The sequence below is a fragment of the Athene cunicularia genome, assembly GCF_003259725.1.
Source record: "Athene cunicularia isolate RWA chromosome 1 unlocalized genomic scaffold, athCun1 chr1_part2, whole genome shotgun sequence".
NCBI classification, from domain to species: Eukaryota; Metazoa; Chordata; class Aves; order Strigiformes; family Strigidae; genus Athene; species Athene cunicularia.
The window spans coordinates 17,384,490-17,399,895 of NW_020799092.1; the positions used below are offsets into that span (position 1 = coordinate 17,384,490).

The 15,406-nt window shown below is 39.4% G+C and overlaps 1 protein-coding gene across 1 annotated transcript in view; it reads left to right on the top strand.

Annotated features, from left to right (window-relative positions):
* Nucleotides 1–2,109: 2,109 nt before the first annotated feature.
* TRIM24 (tripartite motif containing 24) overlaps nt 2,110–15,406 on the top strand; it is a 51,777-nt gene continuing 38,480 nt past the window's right edge. The window contains exons 1-2 of the mRNA XM_026863861.1: nt 2,110–2,229; nt 13,890–14,048. Of these exons, the coding sequence (XP_026719662.1) occupies nt 2,110–2,229; nt 13,890–14,048 (279 nt within the window). The remainder of the gene's footprint in view (nt 2,230–13,889; nt 14,049–15,406) is intronic.

Here is a 15,406-nt window from a genome sequence, read left to right on the forward strand (position 1 = left end):
AAGCAATAGGACAAGAGGAAATGGCCTCAAGTTGCACTAGGGGAGGTTTAGAGTGGATATTGGGGAAAATTTCTTCACCAGAAGGGTTGTCAAGCACTGGAACAGGCTGCCTAGGGAAGTGGTTGAGTCACCATCCCTGGAGTTTTTAAAAAGATGTGTAGATGTTATGCTTAGGGACATGGTTTAGGGGTGGACTTGGCAGTGTTAAGTTTATGGTTGGACTTGATCTTGAAGGTCTTTTCCAACCTAAATTCTGTGATTTTAGTCAGAAAAAAAATCTGCGTTTTTTTTTTTAACATTGGTCTGCCCTTTTTTTTTCTCCATTCCTTCACCAAACAAAATAACATAAACAAAGTTAGAACCTATTATTTAAATTAACATATTTCTATGTATTTTTGAACATCCATTCCCTGCATATACAATTTATGAGTAAGGTTGATGGAGTCTTCCATTATTTGTTACATCACTGTAGTTTATGTTTTGAGATCATTTCAAGGAACCATAATGGAGACACTGATGACTTCTGTCTGAATTATGTCTGTTCTCAAGGAGAACTTCAGAGTCTATATAGCAGAATACAGTTGGATGCAGCAAACACTGCATTAACAAGGTGATGGCTCTGCACATTGGCAAGTAATTTCAACAAAGTTTTTCTTTGGAGCTACAGACTGCCATTTGAGTACTAGTAAGAGATCCTCTGTGTGCCTCACGGTTGCATTTTACACCAGGAATTTGAAATTGCCATAGTAGATATGTGGAATAGAGTGGACAGGTAAATGGAGATTCACTGTCCAAACTGGAGTATCTTGTGCCACTTCTGAATTTCTGGGATGCCTCTGATATTTAGAAAAGGGCTGACAGATGTACTTCACAATTGGAACAGGAGACCTATTTCCTTCTGGAATAGTAGCTGGAATCCAGGCAGGATATCCACTTCAAATTAGGTATGTCTGTTTAGGCACCTGAATTGCTCCTCTGAGACTAATGGCTTGAAAAATGAGCGCCAAGAGGCTCGTTTCCAGTTATTTGGTGGTGATCATTTTGAGAATGGGAGGAGACTTGTGAAAGAACAGATTGCAAGGGAGCATCTGTTCATCTGAGTGCTCACTCAGAGAAGAGAGGGAGTAGTATGAGCTAGCCAAAGGCCTTGAATTGCATTAACGTTCCTGTTTTGGATGACATTTCTCCTGAAATACTCTGACTAAAGCCTGTTACTTACTGTTGCTCCCACTACTGCTACCAACTCTATTGTGGTCCAGATTCTTAGAAGTTATTTTTCAAGGCTTTTTTTACTTTCACATCTGCTCAGTGTTGATGGGAACATTATGGTATCTGGGGCTAAATGGAGGAAGCTGGTGGAACAGTGAAGAGTCATGTGTTGGAGTGTAGTTTTCATCTTTTCAGCAGAGGGTAAAAGGAGCCAACTCCTTCAGTCTCTTCCAGAATGTCTTGGTTCCTTGGCTTGTGACTGGCTCCAACTACCCATCTGCTTACCTACTTTTTTATAACTATCATTTCTGGTAATAGATGCATTGTACTGCAACTACTGAACTGTCAGGTAGTACATGAGCACTCTAAAAGATGAAGAGCAGAGTATGAAATTTCTTGCAACAAAGAAATGTCTACTAGCTCTGTGGTGCTCACAATTCTTAAGGCAGGGTCCATCTCCTTACCAGAGTTTCTGGCAACAGAAATTTTTTACCCCAGTGATCTTTTTTTAAATAGTAATTACAACATGCTAACATCTTGCTATGCAGGAAGAAAGGTGTTAATTTCCTTGTCCAGAAGCACATGGATACAATGGACTTGAGCACTGTTGGCAAGATCCTAGAGTGTCTGCAAAATGGTATTTTAGTAGAATGTATAAATCTAGACAGCATTAAACTGTGAGAAACTATGGACTAGGGTATTGTTTATTAAGATTTATGTTAAGCTCAATGTAAAGGCTAGGCAACAAAAGATATGAAATCGCTTATGCAAACAGCTACCAGACACCACTTGTGTAAGATAGGATAACCGCAATCGCTTATACAAACTAAACCAGATACCGCTTGTGCAAGATAACTGCCAGATGTCCAGGAACCGACAGAAACAGGACAGGGGTCAACTATGGGACAAAGGAGGAAGACTTCTTACTTCAGCCTCAACGACCACCAGGAGGCAGAAAACGACCCCCTAACAACAACTGAAGCATGCGCAGAGTACCTCCACTACTTCATGAACACCGAAGTAAAGATGTATAAAAAGGGACTGTTTGAACTGCTCAGTACGGCAGTTGGCGGAGCGCAGACTCCCCTGCCGTCCAGCGCTGTATTTGCTCATATTCTACTTGCTATAATTAATAAAATTTTAATTGGATTATGATCCATTGTGGTCTCAATTTATAACAAAACCAACGTTTAAACTGTTAGCAACTTTAAAAATTAAATACTAGGCTGCTCAGAGAAAATGATGCAAGAATGTCACTGAATCTTAAAAATCCTTGCATCTTGTATGCTTGAATTAATTACCTATAAGTTGGAAATACTTGACAATTTCAGGACTTGAAAGAATGTATTTTAATTTTGATGAAAGAAACGCTCATCACAGTCAGCAGTGACAATTGGCATAATTGTTTGTGGCTTCTGCATCACTGTTTAAGCATGTTCTTTGCAAGACAGTGAAGGTTTTTTTTTTTATTCCATCACCTTGTACTTAAATAGTGTCTATCCCCCAATAGCAGTATTTCCTGTTGTTACCATTATGACACTTCTTAGAATTGTGTTGTTGAAGGAAAGGCATTGGACAGACTTTAATGTGAACATAAACTCTCCTTTCAGAATTTTTTAAGATATTCAGAAGTGGCTGGAGAGTCAACCTTTGCAAAATTTAGTTTTTGGAGTCTTATATGTGATATTTGAAATGTTTGAAGATTGGGCATGTATAGCAAAAACAATGAACCATTTCACAGAGCAGCTGAAATATTTTAATTCAGCTCTGCAGTGCTTTCCAAGAAAGCCAATGCACTGCAGCATAAAAACTGGCCTGTAACACTCTTCCAGAGGGGGGGATTACAGCTAGTAGTCTTTGTCTAGTTTTCATCTATTTACATTTTAAAGGGTGGTAAATAAAGCATTCAGGTTTTAATAAACTTATCTGCTAGATTGGTGGTTGCTTTGCATGTTTATGTTTTGGCAGTGAGTGCCAGTTTCCCCTTGAGATGCGCTTGCTTGTTGGTTTAACCTATCTCCCCTCCACTAGCAGCAGCAGGCTGTCAGAACTAGATAGGAGCAGCTTTTTCTGGAACAAACTGGTTTGAAGAAGTTGCCAATTTTGCAGCAGCAGTATTGGCTTAATGAGAAACAAGAGGAAAGCAGTAATTACTTTTAAAATTGATTCAGACGTTACTGCACATGATATCGTCTCTCAAATTAAGTTTTCTAAGTGTTTGTTTTTAACAGAAAAACATGACCTGTGTAAATATAACCGGTTTACCCTCAACCCCATGCATTTTATTGAAAAACCTTGCAAATATTAATGGTGTCTACATTCACAGTGAGAGGAGAAAACATTCTGTAGGTCATAATTGAAGTGCTCTAATTTTCTATGTAGCTATGCTAAAAATCTTATAGCTGCCACTGTCTTCAGTCTCTGACATACCTTCTCTTAGTGTTAACTAGCCTGTCCATTTTTAAAAAAAAATTAACTGCTTGTGTGACTCGTTGTTAGTATTTTCTGTTCTGAAATCCATATAGTTAAAATTTCAAGCAAGACTTCTGTAAAACCAAGGAAAATTGCCTTATGCAAGCCTAATTAATTTATTCTGTAACGACTCTGTCATTTTAGGGAAAATTAGTTACCAGTTGCTTCCAAGGACTCTATTTAATAAAGAGCTGTCTTTCACAAAACTAGTAATTTTTTTTGACTGATCTGTGCTGAAGAAAGGGAACCCTCAGGCCCTCCTTTTCTAGTAAAGTACTTTGCATCTATAAAAAAACCCAACCAACCAAAACCAAAACAAACCCTTTTGGATCCACAAATGATTATCCAGTGGCTTTGTTAAATTGACTCTGAAACCTGTTCAATAAAGTGAAGATGCAAATGAGCCAAAACTGGGGCAGACCACAGCAATCTCCTCCTGTTGTCTCAGGATGGTTCAAGTAGTCTCAAATATACTCCCAGGAAATTAAAAACTGAGTTGGAAATAATACAGCACATGCTGTAAATCCATTCTACTGAGTGGTTTGAGATGCCATTACTGTGGATGCAGTGTGTAACTTGTAAAGAGGAGTAAGAATGTGCCATGGCTTCCCCTATACCTAAAATGCAGGCTGGCATTCTTTAAAAAGGCACTGTGAGTCTGTAGCCAGTGAGAACTGTTATGATGGAAACTAACTCATCTCTCCTGGCACAAACCTATTTAATCCACATCATTCCCCCAATCCAGCTCACTGCCTGGTAGCATAAATCTTGTGCTGGCATGGGATAGAAATGACTGGGCATGGGAGCCAGCATCATTACTTTTGTTAGCAACATAGTGTCCAGGCCTGGGTCAATCAGAGCCAAATGTGAGGTTCTGCACCTGCTTGATTTTTATATGAATGGATGCTGCTGCTAAAAAGGGTGGGAGTCTTCCCTCTACTCATCCTCAAGAGCCATGTGCTCTTGGTACAGCTGCATAAATACCTATCCTAGCAGGAAGGAGTAGATGAAAATTTGAGATCTTATCACTTACCATTATCATGATAATCATGATGGTGATTATGGAACTCCTCCCAAATTAAGTAATATGTTTTCACCTGCCCATTGGAGCATTCTGGAAATGCTTGCTCCATCAAGAAAAAAAATATTTTTTTGACAAAAGTAAACCTTGACACTTGAAAGTCATTCTTCTGAGCAAGAACAAACAGGTAAGAATGCTTTTAAAATTTTATTTCTGGAAGTGGTTTCAAGTTAGACACTTAACAGTTGCAAATTGACAAGATTAGAAATACTTATCTACTCTCAAAGCTCAGTGGATTGCCTACCTGGACTTAGGTTATCCCTCAGCTTGTCAGTGCACAGACACAGGAAGAGAAAGTTTCAAGCCTCTCTTCCTGCTTGATAGACAATGGATTTCTTTGTTTTATACCTTTGAATGAAGATACTTACATAATCGGTTATTAAGAGAGAGAGCAAACTATGCAATTCTTGTTAGGATTCTTAAATTTGAAAACTTAAGCCCATGTAAAATGAGACAGTTTTCAGTGAAAGGCGTTTCCATGCGTATTATCTTTGTCCTTGCAGTGTTACCTTTTTGAAGATTCAGTAAGTGCTAAGAACCTTATCTATTTTTTTTTTTTTTTTTTTTTTTTTGGTGCTCTCTACTTCTTAAATGCTTTTTCTTTTCAGGTTCACATCCACTAAACCTTGCAGTGCTTCAGGCCCAAACACACTGAAGTTTTTAATTATTTTACAGATGAATCCTGTAGGTTTTTCTTGGTTCTCTTCTCCCTGTGCATTTGTCCCATTGTTATGGGCACTACAGGGCTGGAAGCAGTAGATTGCACTTCATGTGAATAATGCAGATGATTCTTTTCTGGTTCTAACCAGAAATAGGTTTCTTGTTAACCACTAGAGAAAATGAGGTTCTGTAGAATCGAATATTCTAAATTGGAAGGAAGGATGGCAAGTCAGCTGACAACTGACTGAAGCTTGACAGAAGGTTGAGAGGGAAGCATAGGGTTTGAAACAAACAGGCAGTTGGGGAGGGGTAAGTCTAGTCAAAAATGAACCTACTGGCTGAAGGTCACTGGTTAACTATTGTAGCTGCTCTGGTGGGCTGGAGTCACTGATTGGGTTTGGTGTTTGTTTGCTTTAAACTCCAGTAGATGATGGTAGGTGATTCTACTTCAGGCAATTTTAGGAAATGTAAGGTCACCCTTGCCCAATCCCCTATCCTCCCCACTCTAAGGAGGAATAGGAAAGGTAGTTTGATCTCAACTTGTTTCCTCTTCTAAGTAATACTAGATTTGTTTTTCTCAGATATTCCCCATGTCACTAGAATGTAGTGCAACAGCAGACATTCTGAAAGGAAATGACATTAAAAATACCAAGTGTCAACTCTTTATTTCTGGTAATTTGCTATCGTAGCAAGTCATCTTTCAGAGAATATTCAGGAAGGGAAATTACTTTGTTCACTTAAAAATTACCCTGATCTTGGAAGCCCCCTAAATATATTGTTCACTTCACACACAAATATGTCAAAGCTCTTTGATTGGGTCAAGAGTTAGTTGAGCATCAGAACATTAATGTGGAATTAGAGGTCCTCCTTACCCCCAGTTTAATCAGGTTAAATGGTAAAGCCTTACCATCCAGAAATATGCTTAACCTGAACAATGTTAATCAAAATGCAGACCTGAATCTGATGCTGTTTCTGATGCTGCTGCATTATAATTGCTCCAACAGCTCTTATTTAAAGATACCGGGGTTTTGTCTTTTGTGAAAATACTAGGTTTTGGGCTGACTTCATAATGTACTTGAATATAGACTCAGTAGAGCAAATATCAATTGCAGAAGTAATTTTTGGATTAGTGAAACTTCATTATATCATCCCACAGTGTGTAGATTAACAATGTTCTGTGCTGAAGCTTGCTAGATTTTTTTTCTTCCCTTTTGCCCTCATTCCTTTTAGCAAAACTGGGTATTTGGGGGGAGGGGATAATGAACAGCAAATAGTTTGGGGAATTTTTTTCCCCCTCTTTAAAGCAATAATGTAGTTTTTGTCTTGATGACATAGTGTTTGTTTTTGTCTTGATGACATAGTGTGATTTTATAGTTTCATTAGAAGTTTCCTGACCAATTTATACAAGGACGTTAACTTCATGGCTTTTAATATCTTGCTACTCAGAATTTGAATCTTCTTGAACGGACCATAGTATAATAGCTAGGGTTCCCATCTTATACTTACTGTATACTTACTTGTACTATATACTTACTGTACTATACTTACATCTTTTATATTTACTGAAGTAAATTGTAGCACAATTCAGGAAGCAAGTGTCTGGAAACAAGAGGAAGGAAATGCTGGCATTAAGATGAAGCATAGTTAAAAATCTGTTGCATGACTGCTTCCAAATGTAACACTTTTTTTTGAAACAAAATATTGATTCATTGTAGCACTAGGGAAGTGTCTAGCAGAGGACCTGAGGGTAACGTTAATTAATTCAGAGATTAATTTAGAAATTGCATTCTATGCATGCTTAAGGAACAATTTAAAATAATTAAATGTTTGAGGAAAAAAGGTGTACCAATGAAAACTAAAATCAAATACTTACATGGAATGCAGTAAGAAAATGTTGGGGCTATGTTAATGTGCCTTTGTATTGTATTCCTTCTTTCTGTAAGTTATTGTAACTGTTTGATGAAGCAGAAATGTCTTTGGAAAATATAATTGGCCTTTTCGTTGTTCAAAAAAGTTAAGAGTTAATTGCTTACCACAGTACCTGTTGGCTTGTTAGCAAAAAGCTTATATGTGTGCTCCTGTGTTTGTTTCAACCATCTGTCTTAATACTATTTGTCAGTTATGACTTTAAACCAACTTGAATTCTTATGCACCAAAAGAAGTCAAACTCCTGTAGCATGTCTATTAGTAGTTTGGGGAGAATAGTAATCCTTAGCGTGCAGTGTTGTGTTTTGTTACTACCACAGGACCTAGGAAGGGATACTTGTCCATGGTCTCAGTTAAGCCTTTGTATCAGAAAACTGGGTGAGGAAAAAAGGGTTTTAAACCATGTCTGTGATTCCTTTATCAAATCATCACTGTACATAAAAAGCATATTATAATATGATTTGAGAGAGTAGGAGTAATATATTAATGACTTGACAGTTTTAATAGGTTAATATTTATTGTACACTGTTTCCATTTTTATTGTTGATACGAAAACACTCTAGCATGCATCTGAGTTTTCCTGCTATCTTTTAAATAAAATTTCTCTTACATTGCTGTCATATATGGTGTCATCTAGTAGACTAGTCTGAGAACAGTGACACTCAGTACACTTCAGAATCCTTTTTACTTGGGAAAAGGAAAAAGCATAAGATCTACATTGTTAGCAATATTCTAATTAAGGATTCGAATAAGGATTAAACCTCTGAAGTGGTACATATTGTATTGGGCATGAGGTTATGAATTCTCTACACCTCTCTAAGGCCTCAACATGACAGAGTGCACTTGTCTTCTCTCTATAAAACTGTGCAAGATTTAAGCCTTGCCGGGATGAGAGAGCGCGTTGCCGTTGCCCCTCCCTCACCTGCGCCGGTCGGGCTGGAAGTTAGACACAGACCCCGGCTAAAATAACAAGAAATTTAATACAACAGAGTGATAGAACAATCTGAACAACAACAGTATCAATGGTAACAACAATAAACAGCAATAACAGTGAACAAGACAAACAATATACAGAGAAATACCGCTAGCTGGTTTATGGAAAGCAAAGTTCCCTCCCGAGCCCGTCAAAGAGCAAGGAAAAGGTTCCGCCCCTGGACCTGACGTCAGCATGGTATGAATAACCCTGCTGGAGATCCCTTCCCCCTCTCTCTCTGCTTGGGAAAACTTTATCCTGGCTGAACCAGGACAAACTTGCAAAGTTACATACCCACCAGCATCTCCTTCAGCTCTACTTCATTTTTCTTGTCAGCTAAGTTAGAATTTGAGTTTTAGCATTAGCTTTAAAAAAAGCAAACAACTGGATCCCCAAACCAACCAAAAATTGCAAGCAGACCAACCCCCAGAGCCATTAAGGTCTGTCTCCTAAGGCTTATGGTGTGGTGAGTTAACCCTGGCTGGCTGCCAGAGGCCTACCAAGCTGCTTACTCTCCTCCCCTTCATCAGGACAAATAAAGACAGGGAGATTGCTTGTCCATTACCATTATAGGCAAAACAGATTCAACATGAAAAAGATTAATGCATTGCCAATTAAATAGATTTGGAGAGTGAGAAACAAACACAAAAATAAACTAAAAAAACCCAACCACCCCTTCCCAACTCATTTCGACTTCATTCCTTCATTCCTGACTTTACCTCCTTCCTTAGGTGGAGCCTGGATGGGGAATGGGGGTTGGGGTCAGTTTATAACCTTCCTCTCTGCTGCTCCGTCTTGTTCCCTGCTCTGGTGTGGGGTCCCTCTCATGGGATACAGTCCTTCAGGAACAGGGTGCTCCAGTGTGTCCCCCCTACAGATTCATCTAGGTTGGAAAGGACCCTGGAGATCTAGTCCAACGATTCACCTAGCACAGTTCCCACCTACAGCATATCCTTAAGCTCTCAATCGACCCTACTCTTGAACACCTCCAGGGATGGGGACTCCACCACCTCCCTGGGCAGCACATTCCAACGCTCAACCACCCGTTCTGTAAAAGAAATGCTTCCTGATATCTAGCCTGAACTTTCCCTGGCGCAACTTGAGGCCATTACCTCTTGTCCTGTCTCTTTCTACCAGGCTAAAGAGGTTCATCCCCAGCTCTCTGCAGCTTCCTTTCAGGTAGCTGTAAGAGGGTGACGTTTACCCTCAGCCTCCTCTTCTCCAGACTAAACACCCCCAGTACCCTCAGCCGCTCCCCATCAGACCTGTGCTCCAGACCCTGCACCAGCTCCGTTGCCCTTCTCTGGACATGTTCGAGTAACTCAATGTCCTTTTTGTAGTGAGGGGCCCAAAACTGAACACAGGAATCGAGGTGCGGCCTCACCAGTGCAGAGTACAGGGGTAAGATCCCTTCCCTGTCCCTGCTGGCCACGCTATTGCTGACACAAGCCAGGATGCCATTGGCCTTCTTGACCACCTGAGCACACTGCTGGCTTCTGTTCAGCCAGCTGTCAATCAGCACCCCCAGGTCCCTCTCTGACTGGCAGCTCTCCAGCCACTCCTCCCCAAGCCTGTAGCGCTGCTGGAGGTTGTTGTGGCCCAAGGGCAGCCCCTGCATTTGGCATTATTGAAGCTCCTACAGTTGCCTCAGCCCATCGCTCCAGTCTATCCAGACCACAGTTCCTGCCAGAAAACCTGCCCCTGCACGGGCACCTCTCCATGGGCTGCAGCTCCTGCCGGGAACCTGCTCTGGCGTGGACTTTCCTCAGGCTGCAGCTTCCCTCAGGGCATATCCACCTCTGCAGCGTGCGGCCCTCCACAGGCTGCAGTGTGGATACCCGCTCTCGCATGGTTTTCTGTGCGCTGCAGGGGGACAATCTGTTTCACCACGGTCTGCTTGCTGCAGGGGAATTTCTGCGCTGGCACCTGGAGCACCTCCTCCCCCTCTGTTTTCACTGACCTAGGTGGCTGCAGGGCTGTTTCTCTCACCTTTTTCTTACTCTTTCCTAGCTGCTGTTGCACAGCATTTTTTTTTAACCCTTTCTAAAACACGTACACAAGAGGCGCCAACCAGCATTGCTGATGGGTTCAGCTTTGGCCAGCTTGGAGCTGGCTAGAATTGGCTCTGTCTGACATGGGGGCAGCCCCTCGTGTCTTCTCACAGAGGCCACTTGTGCAGTGCCCTCTTGCCCTCCATTACCAAAATCTGGACATGTAAGCCCGATTCATCATGTTATTGGACTGAATATTATTCTAAAAGAGGACTCTGCCTATGAAAAAAATTAAATGTTCTGTGTCATCTTCAGAAGTGGATACTGAACAAATCCAGTAACTTTCCTGTTCCCACTACTTCTTGTTTATAACTCTCTGCAGCTTGATGTTTACAGGTGCATGGTGTTCAGGTTGTGCTGATGTGTTTTGGGCTGTAAGCAACATAACATGAAATTACTCAAATCCCATTGGATCTGTGCTAGCTGACAACTGTAAAATTTATATTGGATGAAGGGCTGAAAATTTTGCTTGGCCTATGTGTAGTTTTATGATTTTACACAAAAAGCTGAATTCTGTAACCAGTATTGCAAAGTAAGAATTTACTTCAAAATTGCTATTTCCATATAAAACGTTAGTACTTAATTATGACAGGTAACTGCTAATGTCAGTAGAAATGCTAATGTTGAAACAGAGATACTTTTTCCACGAGGTTTGCTAAATTAGAGTGCGTGTTTTTACTTGAACATAATCAGTGTTCTTTTTTTTTAACCTTGAGTACATTGGTTTTGTATTTTTCTGTGTTTTCCATTTAATTCCAAAATAATAATTGTTTTTCCTCTTCTACCTCTGTTTTCCCATAGGAAGCTCTGAACTCTGGGTTCATTGTAAACCATATTTTTCCTGCCCAGTAACTTAGTGTCTCTCTTAATTATGTGGGTTCTGGTGGACTGCTAGCTCCTCGCCGTGTTCCGCAGGACTGTGTGGTGATCCACTGTACTATTCGTTTACTGATAAGGAGCACAGTTAGAAATGCCAGTGCTGAGGTGCAGCTCATCTGTGTGAGATTGTCTCTGAGGTGTCTAGGCTGAAGTTCTGAAGTAAACATGCGCGAATTCATTAGCTACTCTTATTTGCCATCACCCTTTTGTTTCAAATGCAGCACACGTTAAAAAACATGTACAGAGCACTCTGCTTGCACCTTCCATTTCCCACCTAGAGAGTGGAGAGGAAAATAACACACATGGTTTATGTTGTTCAGTACTAAGAACCTTGGATACTTTAAGATTAGTGGGACCTGAAAGGAATGTTGCCTGGCTGGTTGGTGTTTTGTGCCACAAAGGCTGTGCCTGTATCAGTGTAACTGGGCTTGTAACAGTTACACTGAGATCATGATACTAGGTGTTTTCACTGAAATCCAGGGTCCTGAAGTGGGTTAAACCTGGACTAAAACTGATTTGTGTAGCAGTCATCAATCCGGGATTATAACAAAAGCAAATTTACCTACACACAGTTCCAGAAGAAAACCTTGATTTAAACCTAGACACTGAAAGGAATTCTAGAAAAAATTCTCCAGAGAATTCTGAGAGGTTTGGGTAGTGTTCCTTTTCTCCTTCTCCCTTCTCAGTCTAGAGTTTCTAAGTGATCTCTTTAACAGGTAGTTGGCAGTATTCTGTTAGTGAAAATGAAAATGAAACGTTTGGTTTTCATTAGCATGTTTCCTAACTTGTTGCCTGCCCTATCCTTGCCTGCCATGTTTTCAATTCAAGCTGATTTATAAACTTAGCTTAACACAACTGGTCTGTTTCTGTGGTTCCATGTTTAATTTTCAGTGGAGGTGTTGGCCCCTTCCCATTCTCGTGCTGCTTCTCATGTTGCTTCAGTGTAAGCATTTGGTCAGTGAAGCAGATCGGGGGCTGAAAGTGAGGCTTAAGATAGCAGGAGAAATGCATCCATGCGTTCTCTGCCTATACTCCACTCCCAAACACATGCAAAGACCGACCTAGTCACTTGTGTTGGCCCAAGCACTATACTTCATTGGGGCAAGAATGAGCAGCAAGGGAACAGAGGATAGTTTGTAATTCGTACTGTTGAAAAATATCACAAATATTCTTTTCAGCATGTATATAGCTTGAGTATTAGGAGATTTGACTCCTCTTTACTGTGGTAAATTGATTTGCTTAATAAAAGGAGAAATTCAGTACTTGGAGTTCTGTTAACTGCCTGACATACTAGAATAGGTTTTCTTAATTATCCTTCATGATGGTGGTATAAAAAATATTGCAAAAGTTTTAGCCAGAATATAGGAAGCTGCACAGATATGTCTTGAAATGTAGACTGGCAAAATTGCGGTTGTAATAAACACAGGATTAGCATCATAGACCCTTTTAGATGAAAATGAAATGCCTTGCACACAAGTGGAAAACTGCTGGATAAATTTCCAGAATGAAGAGCTAATTTAGTAAAACTGGTGGACTTTTATTAGAGAACTGCTTTATAGTAGGTTGGCCAGTTAAGTCTGTAGCATGTATTGGAAGAACATTATGAAAAAGTCACCTAAGTCTTGTATGAAGCACTTACAATAAGAAATTATGTTGTTTACAGAAAGGAACATATTCAATAGTTTTTGTAATTCCATGTTATATTGTAAAAGTGAAACAGGAACAGAAATAAGATTATGCTGGTTTAGTTAAATATTAAACTGATGAATTATATACTGGTGTTAAATTCTTTGGGTTCAACAGTGCCTATGGCCCTAAAATCATGCCTCTTCAAATGGCAGCTGTAGGTCTAGAATCTCTCTGTGTGGCCTCACATGACTTCCACTGTAGGCTTTGCATCCACATCCTAACTGTTTAATTCAACCTAACGTAGCTTCATTTTTTTTCTTCTTTTGGTGGTAATGACTGTGATAGTTTTCTTGAAGCAAGATGTTAACGTGTAGCATTTTAGAGACTTTTCCCTGGATGATAAACAAGCCTCAGTGCTAATAAGACATTCTGTTTTCTGCACCCAGGAAAGGTGTTTGCTTTAAAATATTTGTATAGATCTTTTCCATTTCAGTCTAGTCTACTCACTGTTGAACCCTCAGTTTTGAATTTGACTTTGTCCTTTTTATTCTCTTGAGAAAACTATTGTTTAACTCTTTGAATTACTGATTCTCAGCTTTCTTTGACCAGAAGTCTAAGTATGTTACTGTCTTAGAATTGTTCCTCAGTGTGCTGTCATGTATGTGTGTGTAATACTGCTCAATGTCACTAATTAATAACGGCACATTAATAAATGTTTAATTTTATCCATTTTATAACCACAAATTGTCAATGGAATTACATTCTCCTTAGAGAGAATTCTGTAAGATTAGGGCAAATTGTTTATAGGATTGAAACAAAAAGGTGCTTGACCTTGTTTTGAAAAAAAAAAAATTACACCATCAGGGAATAACATGTAAAAGTTTGCTTCAGTGGTAAATGAGAATTAACTATTTGTTTCCTACACATTATTGGCAAGAAAGTATTAGAGCATCCTTTCAAAGTATTTATTCTTACAAGATCTCTTTGGAGTTGTTTGATAAATTTCAAGTTGTGCAAGCATAATCAGATATTTTGTTTTTTCTCCCCAGTTGGTGTTATACGTTGTCCAATTTGTGGTCAGGAGTGTGCAGAGAGACACATTATAGATAACTTTTTTGTGAAGGATACCACAGAGGTTCCCAGCAGCACAGTAGAAAAATCAAATCAGGTAAGTGCATTAACATGTAATTAAGTTAACACCTTTCTGATGTGTATGCATGTTCTTGCCTTCTTGATGTGTGGCCTTTTTGCTGATCATATGCAGAAAAAGACTTCAAGTACTTACTTGAAGGGTAGCTACTATAGAAAATCAGTTAAAATCGATTAAAATACTTGTGAAGAAGAGGGTTGTTATCTTTTTCTATTTTTAATTGTTGGTATAAAATTACATCATGATAGCAAAAGAGAAAACTAAGTAATAGGGTTAGAATGGGAATTTCTACACTTTGGACAGGGCACTTGAAGCACTCTTGGAGACAGAGACTTTTACAACACTATGCTGAGATATCTCAGTTCTCTAGTTAAAACAAGTACTTTTCTTAGCACTGACAAAACATGGCACTGAAGAGCTGGAGTGCATTTACCAAACAAGAGGCTCAAACTTCTAACTGGGGAAGATGGTATGTTGTAGGGGTTTCTTCTTTATTTTCCTTCTGTAGGCTGCCTCTTCTTTCTTTTGCAATCAAATAATAGCCATTACATAAAACAAAACCTGCTTATCTGGAAGAATACTAATACTGGTGGTTTGTTTTTTTTTTTTTCCCCCTCATGGTGTTTTTTCAGGAGCAAAATACTAGTGTGGAAGCAGTACCAAGTGAATAATTGCATCTGTGGAGGACCACAGTTTAGCAATCCATGGTATCAAAGTATTACATGTTTTTAGCTAGTAGAAGAGTATCTCAAGTATCTCTTTACTCATAAACTTTTTATTAAACTCCAGGAACTTATTTTAAATACTTGAACCTCTTTATATGTTGCTGAATTCTTCATAATAACAGTACAAAAAGGTTATTATGTCAATGTAGCTTTCATTTTAAACTCATCCCCTACCATTTGAATGGTGATCTCCTTTATTTTGAAAATGCCTCTTTTTTGCTTTCTGTTTTAGGGGACCTGTATCACTGGCTCTCCATACATTTGTTTTGGGGACAGCTTCTCACAGGCCTTTTATTGTGTAGTCTGTTTCAAAGCTTAGCTGAAATTTATGCTTACATATGTGAATAGGTATGTCTCAAGAACAGATGAAAGCACCCAGTCAAGTTTGTGATACCAGCTCACTGACTACTAATGGCATAAATGTTGTCATCATCTCTGTGGAAGAGGAATTAACTGTCTTCAGTTTATAAGGAATTTTTCAACTGGATTTCTGAGAAATGATAGACCTTACCAGAAACTGAAATTTAGTTGGGAGTCTCTAGAACTATAAGCAGTGTGTAAGTGTTCTCTTAATGTAGGATAATTTGAAGCTTGCTTTTTTTTTGTGTTTGTGTGGGGATTATTCCTCCCTCCCTCCCTCTGGTGTTGCAG